Source organism: Perognathus longimembris, chromosome 1 (assembly GCF_023159225.1).
Source record: "Perognathus longimembris pacificus isolate PPM17 chromosome 1, ASM2315922v1, whole genome shotgun sequence".
In the NCBI taxonomy this organism is placed as follows: Eukaryota; Metazoa; Chordata; class Mammalia; order Rodentia; family Heteromyidae; genus Perognathus; species Perognathus longimembris.
In genome coordinates this window covers 105,457,462-105,470,241 of record NC_063161.1, presented here as the reverse complement: position 1 = coordinate 105,470,241, position 12,780 = coordinate 105,457,462, and the positions used below count along the sequence as shown (strand labels likewise).

The 12,780-nt window shown below is 43.7% G+C and overlaps 1 protein-coding gene across 1 annotated transcript; it reads left to right on the top strand.

Annotated features, from left to right (window-relative positions):
- Positions 1-11,174: 11,174 nt before the first annotated feature.
- Positions 11,175-12,278, top strand: LOC125355546 (WD repeat domain phosphoinositide-interacting protein 4-like). The gene has a single exon (XM_048351978.1). The coding sequence runs from the start codon at positions 11,175-11,177 to the stop codon at positions 12,276-12,278; it is 1,104 nt and encodes a 367-aa protein (XP_048207935.1).
- Positions 12,279-12,780: the final 502 nt, after the last annotated feature.

Genomic DNA, 12,780 nt, shown 5'->3' with positions numbered 1-12,780 from the left:
AATAAACTACTCAGAAAACAGCACCCAAGCCCTGAGTTGAAGCCCCAGGACTAGTAAATTCAAAACAAACAAAAAGAAAGAAATAGGTTGCAGATTGACTAATTTAGGCACACAAAAGGAACAGATAGATCATAATGCATATGCTATGCATAACAATGAGTAAGAACTACTCAGTGCCTTTCAAGTATCTCAGATAGAGACCTAAAAGAGAATGAGAATGTACATAATGACATGTTACTAACAACTACCTTGATTTCTATCACCTAGTTTTATTGTAAATTGAATGACAAACACCCATGTGCCCAAGATGGTTAATGACACCTACTGTGGTGACAGTTAAGGACAGGCAAACTGGCAGCCAACCATGGCAGACACAGATGGGGACTACACTAATTGCAGCCCCAAGTATGAGACAACCATGTCACTTTGCTATGATTGCTACAGTGACATCAGTAGGAAATAAATACGCCAGGCCTCAAAGGAAGTGGGGGGGAGGGGAAAGGGGGAAGTATAATAAAAAAATATCTACAGCAAGGCACCAGGGACTTACTCCTGTATCCTAGCTATAAAACTCAAGAGGCTGCGAACTAATGATTGAGGTTCAAACCCAGTCTGAGCAGGAAAGTCCATGAGACTCTTATCGCCAATTAACCACCAAAAAACAGAAAGAAGAGTTGTGGCTCCGATGGTTGAGTGCTAGCCTTAAGCAAAAGAAAGCTCAAAAATAGCACCCAGTCCCTGAATTCAAGCCCTAATACTGGCACACACACAAAAAAAGAATATCTGCAGCTTCATAGATATTGACTAGGGACATAGACATCTAGAGACACATTCAAAATAAAGCTGAAGTCGTTTCCAGAAACTGGGACTCTTCTGGGTATACCCAGAACTCTACAAGAATTCCATTGAGTTCTTGGACACATTTGATTAGAAAGGTAGATACTCAAAACACAATGTTGTTATGAAAATAAAAAATTGGATATAGGATAAAGTATAAGCATACTGGAGTGCCAACAAGATAAGGATAAATTTTAAAGCACCTGGATATAAGTCTAAATTGCAGTGATACAGTGTGGTATTTATTCCCTGAGCACCAAAAGCCTCAGAGTTTATGATTCAGAGCTAATCTCCCAACCTCAAGTACAAATGCAGAGCCTTGTCCTATCTAATGCCAGAATGGTGAATTATGGTCCTGATGGGTTTCTTGTACAAAGAACATCAGAGCCAAGGGGATGTCCTGGGCAGACCACCACAGAAGCCACCAATAAGTAAAAGTACTATGGTTCAAAGAGTCATGTGAATGCCTATCTATAAGCTGTTTCCACTCAAGCCACCTCTATTCCTTTTGGGCATTTAAAAATATATATTTGAGCACATTTATTTGAAAGACCAAATACATTGTTGAAGACATTACCTCTAATCTAGCCTTGTACTTTACCACCTGTCCAATGGAAGCAGACATGGCCCATCTTTCCAAGGGGAAGAAAAACTCATTGCTTACAAAAGCAGAGGCTTGATAAAGTTTTTCTAAAAGTGAGAATTACCTATGAAGGGAAATTATTAAAAAGCACATACATAAGTGTATATGTAAATATAAGTATATATGCATACATGCAATATATGCATATATATTAATACATGTGTAAGTGATGTCCTCTGCCATATTTTGTTTTGAGAGTTGCTCTACTGTATTCCAAACATTTAGTAAGTTGTCTCCCTAGCCATCTGATTGCACCTGATTACCTTACATTTATGGAAGAGCAAGATCTCTAAGTAGCAAAAAGTGAACATTTAACTTTTATTCACATTTCATCAAATTCAATGAGAGCATACAGAGCACTTTCAAGTTCACTGCCAGTAGAAATTATTTAGTATGCATGCTCAAAAAATAATCTTGAAAGCTAAAGGCTGTAGGGAAAGGAGAGTCTTGGACATGAGTCAAAGTGATGTCATCATCAAAAGACTACACATCGCTTTGAAGATGAGAGCATCAGAGCCCAAGGGATTGCAATCAGCAAAGAAAGATGAAAGGAAAACAGGGAGCAAAAGTAAGCATTTGGGGACCTGAAAAGAGGCTGGGAGTACAAATGTATGCATACACATGGGTGTGTGAGCTATGTCCAATTTCAACAGCCAGATGCTGTTGGACAAGATGCTGCTGAGTGTTTCCATGTGGAATTCACTGGCATAATTTGCTCTGATTCTTCCAAAGAGAAAGCCATCTTTTGATGACAAGGATGTCTGAATCAGAGCAGTGGGGAGTGGCAGGCAGTCACAATGACAGGATGTCAGCAGCAGAGCAAGCAGTGATGGGGAGGGGAAGCTCTCCAGGGGAGGCTAGGCTGAGCTGTGTGACCTCAGAGCAAGGCAAAGGAAGGTGTAAAAGACCCAGCATAAGTGGAGTTCCCAGGGGAAGCACACCCACTGGGAGAGCCTCCCAGCCTCAGGGACCAGTGGCTTTACTCCAACTGTAGCTTTGTCTGCCTCATGTTGGTTGAACTCTGTTTGCATAACAGTGAACCTCCATCTGTCCTTACTTGCACCTATATTTGGGATTTGTGCTGCTAAATACTGTAAATAAAAAGGCCAGCATGACTCTGCCAGTGACTGAAATTCTAAGGCAGGGAGGAGAAAGGAAAATCACACAGTAAGGTTTGAGGGCAAATGATGCAACCCCCATTTTAGTACTTTGAGGTTATCAAATTTTTATACCAGAAACTTCCTGTACTAGGAAAACTCATCTTGGAGAGTAACAGTCTCCCATGGTGCGAGGGATGCTGGTTCCAGGTGTGTGCTCCAGAACAGACTCAGGAATTCCTCAAATATCCCATTGGCTCTGACACACCCTAGCCTGTGCCTTCTCAGACTCTCTACCCACAGGATTAAAATAAGGCTACTGCATCTAACAGGCACCATCCTGGCCACGTGGTGAATGATAGGGAATTGGGTTTAACTGGTGCCAGTTGGTCTTCATGGTAGGGGCAGGGAAGTCCCACCCTCAGGTGATGGACATGCCTGAGTTCCTAGAACCAGGGATAGGGACTTGGACGATCGGTTACTGGACCAGGCAGTCCTATGCTTTGAACTTGCAAGACTCTTTGAGTTTCCTGTGACCCTGCCCCCTACCCCTGATGCTATTTAGGTCTGGACCAGCTCAGGTGTCATTATGTCGTGCCTTGTGGCTCATGTCTCCTGGCTCTCCTCTGGTCACTATGGCGTCCCACTTCAGCTCACCATTGGAGTTGATCTGGTTTGTTGGTATTGTTTTTCTGCTCTTTTTTTTTCCCTCTCCTGCTCTCATGGCTCCATTTTCTAACATTGTTAAGTGTATTCAAGGGGCTGCAGGTCTTTGTGACAAGAGTCTGCCTGTAGATGCCATCTCTTCTATAAAGACCCCCAATTCGACCTCTCAAAATATGGCTTCTCTGTTTTCTCACAACTGAATTCCCACACAACAGGATAATATCAACTGATTTTTGAGATAGTTGAAATCTGCTCTCTGAAAGTGCATGAAACAGCTAGCCAAATTGTCTTTTTCTTCTTCTTCTGATGTATCTCAAGATCCAGACAGCAGAATCATTTAACCTAAGGATGTTCCTTAATTCTCATAACTCTTCAGAAATAGGACAAATTAGTCTAAGATGGAAATTTTATTAAGTTTGTATATATGTATGTGTGTCTGTGAGTGTGTAATGTACACACACACACACACACAAGCTTGAACTCAAGGCCTAGGCACTATCCCTTGGTTTTTTCACCCAAGGCTAGCACTCTACCACTTGTTCCACTTTCACTTTTTGCTGGTTAACTGGAGAAAAGAGCCTCACAGATTTTTGTGTCCCAACTGGCTTCAAACCTCAGCCTTCAGAGCATAGCCTCCTGAGTAGCAAGTATTATTGACATGAGCCACCAGCATCCAGTCTTCAGCTTTCCTTTTTTTTTTTCATTAAATTGTCACCATTGTAAGTGAAAAATTTGATCAATTCTTTTGCCAGTGAATGTCTCATTATTTATTCCTCTTCCAAGTCCTCCTCCTTCATTAACTAATGCTATTTCTGTGCATAAACCACATTCAGAACCTCCAGTGGAGGATCTGTTTGCATGGGGCTCTCTTGCAAACATATAGTACAATTTCTACTCCCTTCTATCAGAATTGGATTTTCATGCCGGGTGCTGGTGGCTTACACCTGTAATCTTAGGTACTCATGAGGCAAGATCACAGTTCAAAGCCAGCTCAAGACAGAAAAGTTTGTCAGATGCTTATCTCCAAATATTCTGCAAAAAGTACAAAGCAAAGGTATGGCTCAAGTGCACCAGCCTTGAGTTTTTGTGAAAGCTAAGGGTCGGCACCCAGACCCTGAGGTCAATCCCTCATACTGGCACAAAAGAAAAAGGAAAATAAATATATCTTCTTATTTTTACTCTTCCAAGGTTATATGTGTGATGAACTGAAGTTTTCCTGATGCAAGAGATGCCCTTAGATTTTAATTACTTCTCTGAGTTAACAGATTTATTTTACTTTATTAGAGCACACTCCACACTGGTACCTCAAGAGGTAATGCCAACATACCTGTTGGCCCACATGCCTGTAGGCTTTCTATTGAAGACTATCAATAAACCAAATGAGAAAATTAAAAACTAATCATCGAAGCCGGGCACTGGTGACTCACACCTATAATCCTAGCTACTAAAGAGGCTGAAATCTGAGCATCATGGTTTGAAGCCAGCAGGGACAGGGGTGAATCTCTTATCTCCAATTAACTATCCCCCAAATGCTAGAAATGAAGCTATAGCTCAAGAGGCAGAACATAGCCTTGAGCAAAATAAAACAAACAAAAAACAACAACTCAGAGACAGCACTCAGGCCCTGAATTCAAGCTCTGGAACCAACACACACACACACACACACACACACACACACACACTTGCTAGCTTTGAGCAACAATCTCATTCTCAAGAGAAAAAATAATAAGACCAACATTCCCCAAATGTCCACATTTTAAAGTCTCTGAAATGAGAGTGTCAATCTCATGGCAATATGTTTTTCTAATTTTGTGATATATGTAATTCCCTCTGGACTGGTGAATTGAATATCAGAAGATGAATTCTATTCTATATATAGTAGTTCTGGAGTCACCTCCTACATCCTCCTTTCACTAATCCCAAAACAAGACTTCTCATTTCAAAATGTCTATCCATAGTGAGATTTTTTTAATTCTATAAACTTTATATATTGTTACTATCATGTTTATTTATATAGAAATGCAAAGAGTTGAGTTCTTAGGATTTTTGCCCTTGTTCGTCAATGGAGATGTTGGGGGGAATTGTTAAGGACCCAGTGTTAAAGCACCCAGTTGTTTATGCCAGGGCTCTAAAGGAACAAAATACAATTTTCTCTCTGTGGAAGTAACAGCCAATAAAGTGGGCCTCCAATTTTGCTAGAGAAAATTTTAGGCACCCATTATCATTTAAATGCATGGTTTTATATGACAACATATAGCATATTACAATAAACTTATTAGAAGATTTTGTCTGGGTCAGGGCTTAGAACAGGAGGTAAATGTATTGGAGAACTTTCATATCCGGACAAGGCAGACTTTTAAAATATTTCATTTATATCTTTTCCTCTAAAACTATGGAACAACTTCCATTCCTATCTTTAAGCCAATGAACAATGAAAGGAAACAGTCAACTTCAGGAAAAATCTAAACCATATTGATTTTTTTTTTTTGGTGCCAGTCTAAGGGCTTGAACTCAGGGCCTGGGTGCTGTCCTTAAACTTTTATGCTTAAATATAGCACTATACTGCTGGAACCACTGGCTCCATTTACAGATTTTTGCTGGATAATTAGAGATAAGAATCTCATGGACTGTCTTGCCCAAGCTGGCTTTGAACCACAATACTCAGATTCCAGCCTCCTTAGCAGCTACGATTACAAGCATGAGTCACCAGCACCCGGCATAATTTTTTTTTTCAGAGAACAACTACTATAAGATTCTCTAGAGGGCAGATACAGAAGAATTTCTAATTTATAGAACTATTGCAAACAGCAAAAATTCTATATGCATATCGCATTATATTTTTAATAAATGGCTAAATCCAAGTGCAAACCAATCAATAGAGGATTTGTTGAACTCTTTTCAAGGTATATGTTCACTAGGGTAGGTTATGCTGCAGTAACGAAGAGTTTCCATGGAGTTAAAGTGTTTCTTTTCATATGCCAGTCCCAGGTGGGTTTCAGGTCAACATTCTTGCACATGGTTATATGGACCCAGGTGCCAGTCCCAGATGGGACTCTTACTAATCAGGACTTTCAGATAGGGTTTGCAACTACCTAAGAACACTGTTACCAATTTGCCACCTGTGTGGTAGCTCATGCTACTGAGTAGTGGCTTCCCATTTACATATTAAGAATTGTAGCATTCAAGCTAGTAGCTTATACAACCTAGCTACTCAGGAGCCTGAGATCTGAAAATCATATATCAAAGCCAGCCCCATGAGATACTTATCTCCAATCAAGCAGCAGAAAGCTGAAAGTGGAGGTATGGCTCAAGTAGCACAGTTCCAGTTATGAGCAGAAAAGTTGAGTGAGAGTGTATGACTATGTGTTCAAGCCCCAGTATTGTTACAAAAGAAAAATAAAAAAGGTTTCAATATCTGTTCTTCGTTGTCCTTGTAGAGTATAAAGAACTATGGCAGAAGTATGATGCTTGATATGTAGTTCAATTAGTAGAGAAAAATTACTGGAGTCATTTCTAGTTTGATGTGGGCTTTTGTTGGTGATAGTGAGGGTTTGGGGGGCATTTCCTGAGGCTTGAGTTCAGGGTCTGGGTGCTATCCCTGTGCTTTTTGCTCAAGGATAGCACTTTACCATTTGAGCCACAGCTCCATTTGAGGCTTTTTGCTGGTTAATTGGAGATAAGCGTCTCATAGACTTTTCTATCCAGCTGGCTTTGAACTATGATCCTTAGATCACAGCTTACTGAATAGCCAGGATTATAGGCATGAACCACTACTGGCATCCAACTAGCCCTGATTCTTTTTATTTCAACATGTATCTTGTAGGGGCTCCAATTCCTTCTTTGTTCTTTTCTCTGTCTTTTAAGGTCTTCATTCCTCCTTGATTACTTCAACTATTACCAACAGAGTCATTTAATGCTGGAAAAGAGTTGGGAAACACAGCTTATTTCTACTGTCAGCTAAGCTCTTGCTAGCAGTTCCTGAGATTGGCTATCCAACTTTCTTCTAAAATATTTATGAACTTGTAGAGGTGAAAATTTAAGGCATTGCAAAACGAGCCCAGTGTGTAACATTTTGTCAGAACCTGGCAGGTGTTTCTACTAAGTCACGTGCCAGTATTTTTCCACTGGGCAACAAATCAGTCTTGGGAGAGATGTTATTCACTGGTCATCCACAGATGGTTCTAGTTTGCAGCTGAGTAAGATGCACAGCCCAGAATTGAGAAATACAAACAGCGGGTTATAGTTGCATATCACCAGCTCAAAACAACTTGAGGTGAATCCTTCCTTCCAAGAGATGTGGAACAATACAAAGTCCCCCCAACACCACCACCACTCACATGACTGGCTGCCCTTCAGAAGGCAGGCTGCTGTCCCTTAGCAACACTCACCTGCTCTTTCCATGGCTTTCAATAAAATACTCCCTGTAGTCCAGAACAGGCAGATGGATGGGAGGGGAAGACATCAGGAAAGGTGAAATGGTGCCCTTGGAACTTGGTACGCACCATCATACCTACAATCCTAGTGAAGAGTTAAAGTAAACCCCATTTTCAGGCAGCCCCCGTTTTGTTGTCTGTTTAAACTATGAGTAACCTAGGCCACCAATTATCCTGGCTAGCAGGACAAACTTATTAGGACCCAGCCAGTCAGGAAACTCCCTGCTTAACTCTAACCGCCTGGGAATGCTTAACTCTAACCGCTCCAGAATGCCTCAAGCCCTGAGCCAATCAGATTTGTACCGGTATCCTAATCTTGCCTGAACACCTGATTGCTGTAACTTTGGTTTTTGCCTTTATAAGCTCTATGAAATCTCAGCTCAGGGCCTTCCTCCTAACCTCCGCTGTGTCGGTGGGTAGGACAAGGCCCAACCTGCAGCTCGCCTGAAAAAAGCCTTGCTTTTGCATTTCGGAACGTCTGGCTCTCAGTGGTCTTCTTGATGGTCTTCTCGCGACTTGGGCATAACACTAGCAACTCAGGAGGCTGAAATCTAAGGATCACAGTTTGGAGCCCAGCCTGGACAGGAAAGTTGATAAGACTCTTATCTCCAATTAACCACCCAAAACCTGAAATGGAGCTGTGGCTCAAGTGGTAGGGCATTATACTTTAGCAAAAACGCTAAAGGAGAACATCTAGGCCCTGAAATACTACACACACACACACACACACACACACACACACACACACACACACACAGTATTACATAAAGAAAGAAAACCTATAGCTCTAATCCTTTATGCAAATTTCTCCCAGACACATCAGGGAGCAGTACAGTGAGAAGCAAAATTTGTATTTTTTCCCAGAAAAGTGACTATCACTAGAGTGATAATAGGGAGTGAGCTGGATGCCAGACTGGCATTAGGCAGAGAGGAGCAGAAGCCATGCTGGTACTGTCTAATGTCTCCAATGACAATTCATTTGGAAAGAAAAATCAAAGGTGAGAAGACACACATAGACATGGTGCAAATTAACACAGTAGGAGGAATAAAAAATTATTTTAGAACTCATGATGAATACATTTGAGAATGTAATATTTCCAAAACTAGACCTCAACAGTCATAAAGTTAGGATAGGCTAATGTAACCTAGAAGACAACAAACAAAGCTAGGACTAAGGGAGACACACTAACCTAACTAAAAGGCCCCCCTTGGCCAAGTACCATTAGCTTACTCATGTAATCCTAGCTACTCAGGAGGTTGAGATCTGAGGAGCAGTTTAAAGCCAGCCAGGACAGGCAATTCCATTATACTCTACCTACAATTATCTACCAAAGAAGATGGAAATGGAGGTGTGGCTCAAGTGGTAGAGTGCCAGCCTTGAGTGCAAAAGTTAAGGGACAGTGTCCAGGCCCTTCATTCAAGCTCTAATACAGGCAAAATGAATGAATCAATAAATCCATCCTATGATTATTGAAGACTGAATTGATAGTGCAAAATGTGGTATCAGTGATTCAGGAAAATCGAGGCAAGTTTCTGGGAACAGTGGTTTCCTATGCAAACCACTCATGACCCACGAGCTTCCACAGCTACTCTGGTCTCCATGTCACATGGTTTCTATTCTTATGATCACAAAACATCTACAATGCTCTGGGCTTTGCTTTCAAAGCCCAAGCAAGAAGGATGTCAATAAACAAACTGTTTTAATCCTTCACATAGATATGATACTCTGTGATTGCATGAGAAAGGCTCCTTCTATCCATTGAGAAACGTTTTCTGATCAAAAAGTTAAACTATGGTGGGTTTTGTCTTGTGTTTTGTGTAGGTGAAATTGTCTGAGTTCTTCCTAGTTTTCTCCAGCCTGGGGACCTAGGAGATCAATCAAAAGACTGAAATAAATGAATAAATAAATAAATACCACTCTGTCTTCAAAGCAGTGTCTCTGCCAGGCATGTGAGGTTCACAGAGTTGGGCACTTCCCAAAGATAATTTTTCGATCCTTCAAACAGATAGGGGACAGACCAACTCCACATTCACCCCTAACCTGTGGTTGATGACAATTAGGACTTGGGTTTCACATGATGTTCATTTATGTTCATTGTGCAGTTGTGATTATTCAAACTGTTTGTAAATTTTTATTTCATGAAAACTTTGAAATCCAAGTCAAAGACTAAGGTTCTTCAGGACATTTTATAAAACTAATGGTGCCATTCAGAATGCTGAGTAGATGCATGTTTCCTGATTTATCTCCTTGGCACAGAGAAAGCCTCTTGACGTTATGTGTAAAATAGACATAAGAAGGCTGAGAAGGAAAGAGAAAAGGGGAATCCAGTGGTAAATTCCATGAATTTTTTGTTTGTTTGTTTGTGCTGGGGATCAAACCTAGGGCCTCATGCATACTAGGTGAGTGCTCTACCACTGAGCCATACCCCAGCCCCCGAATGTTATTTTTGCTTCTTATCTTCTACATTAGGTAACAGAGAAGCCAGCAACCTGGAAACACCAATCGGTTCAGAGAAGTCCACACCAAAGCCTGCTCTTTGTAGTCAAAGAAAAGGGCATGAAAAGAGCACACCAGTAAGGAAATTTAGAGAGGCAGAAATTTCTCTACTCCAATCACACGCACATGCACACACACAAATTAATATTTTTTTAAAAAGCAAAGCTTGCTCTTTGTTGGGAAAAAATGAAGGAAAGAGCACACTAATAAGAGGAAATGTTGGGTGAGATTCTCTCTACTCCAGTTACACACACCCACACCCACACCCACCCACCCCGCCCCCCCCACACACACACGCAGGAAAAAAGAAAAAAAGCATAGGACTGGGAAAGAAGGAATGAAAGGATCCCTATTTGCAATGAATGACATGACCGTGTACACGTAAATCTCAAGGGACCAAAAATAAACTCCTTAAATGCATACGTGTGCGCTGATCAAAGTTAAAAGATAAATGCATGCATTAACAAAAACCTTTCTATGTGCTAACCACGAATGCACTGACATCCAAGTGGAAAGAGATCCTATGGGCTGCAGCCAGCTGCGAGGAGGGCTCACACCTGACACCGAGCTGTTCGGGAGGCTGAGATCTGGAAGCTTGGGGGATCCAGTGCCAGAGGAGGAGCCCGCGAGACCCCGTCTCCCATTAACCATCCGAAGAGCGGGTCTGAGTCCGGGCCTGCTGGGAAGACCCCGGCCCCAGGCGGACGAGTTGGCGCTCGCGGGCTTTTGGGGCCCGGATGAATCACTTCCGCTCGCGGATCCCCTCCTCCGGAAGCCGGGCCTGGGAAGCCCCGGAGCCCAGCTGCCTGGCCCCAGAGGCGCTGGCCGCGGAGAGCGGTTCAAGGGATTCCTGGAGCAAGAGGAGGAAGGCGAGGAGCGGCCGCAGCACCGTCCCGGGGCTGGGTGGGAAGGAGGAGAAGCCCTCGTGGAGAGGAGTCTCCAGGATTTGGAGACTCTTCCCAACTGTGACCTGGCTGTGGCCGTGGCAGCAATTCCCGACCATGTCTCCGCGGCCGCTGCGAGAGGTGACCGGCCTGCGGTTCAACCAAGACCAAAGCTGCTTCTGCTGCGCCATGGAGACGGGCGTGCGCGTCTACAGCGTGGAGCCGCTGACGGAGACGGGGCATCTGGGCCGCGAGCGGGTGGGCAGCATTGGCCTGGTCGAGATGCTGCACTGCTCCAACCTCTTGGCCCTGGTGGGCGGTGGCAGCAGCCCCAAGTTCTCCGAGATCTCAGTGCTGATCTGGGACGATGCCCGGGAGGGCAGGGACTCCAAGGACAAGCTGGTGCTGGAGTTCACCTTCACCAAGCCAGTGCTGGCTGTACGCATGCGCAGGGACAAGATCGTGATGGTGCTGAGGAACCGCGTCTACGTGTACTCCTTCCCCGACAGTCCCCGGAAGCTGTTTGAATTTGTCACCCGAGACAATCCCAAAGGACTTTGCGACCTCTGCCCCAGCTTGGAGAAGCAGTTGCTCGTGTTCCCAGGACACAAGTGTGGAAGTCTACAACTTGTGGACCTGGCCAGTCCAATGCCTGGCACTTCATCCGCTCCTTTTACCATCAATGCCCATCAGAGCGATGTGGCCTGCGTGTCTCTGAATCCGCCAGGCACAGTCGTAGCCTCAGCCTCCCAGAAAGGCACCCTCATTCGTCTTTTTGACACCCAGTCCAAGGAGAAACTGGTGGAGCTGCGTCGAGGCACCGACCCTGCCACCCTATACTGCATTAACTTCAGCCACGACTCCTCCTTCCTCTGCGCTTCCAGTGATAAGGGCACTGTCCATATCTTTGCTCTCAAGGATACCCGCCTCAACCGCCGCTCTGCGCTGGCTCGTGTGGGCAGGGTGGGCCCTATGATTGGGCAGTACGTGGGCCCTATGATTGGGCAGTACGTGGACTCGCAGTGGAGCCTGGCCAGCTTTACTGTGTCTGCTGAGTCAGCTTGCATCTGCGCCTTTGTTCGCAATACTTCCCAGAATGTCAACTCTGTAATTGCCATCTGTGTCGATGGGACCTTCCACAAGTATGTCTTTACTCCCGATGGAAAGTGCAACAGAGAGGCTTTTGACGTGTACCTTGATGCCTGTGATGATGACTTTTAAGGACCCCCGGGGCTGTGCTAGGAGCCTACAGTAGCACACTTCAGAGCCTGAGCTTGTAGGATGGGGAAGTCCTGTGGAAGCCACCAGCCCGCAAGCATTAATGAGGCCTGGACCCATCCTCCACTCAAGCAGAGCTATATCCAAATAAATAGCTCACTTCCCTGGAGCACATTTTTATGACTGTGTGCCCAAAGGACCATAGGAGGAAAACTGGAGACAGCAGACTCCCTGGAGCTTCCAGCCTAGAGAAGATTGCCAGAGACCCAAACAAAATAGCCCTAATCCAACCTGGGGGTTTTACAGTTTACCAGGAAGTGATTTCTGAGGTGTTCAAATGAGTGCAAGGCCCTTAATGGCAAAAAAAAGCTGGTCTGGAGGCATAGTTCAAGTGGTAGATTGCCAGCTGAGCAAGCAAATCAAACAGGAGCACCAGGTTTTGAGTTCAAGCTCCACATTTCCAAGAAAGACAAGAATAAAGGAAAGAAAGAAAGAGAAAGAAAGA

Excerpts from the sequence above, each read along its gene's own strand:
- LOC125355546 (XM_048351978.1), top strand. The coding sequence starts at position 11,175 with ATGTCTCCGCGGCCGCTGCGAGAGGTGACCGGCCTGCGGTTCAACCAA.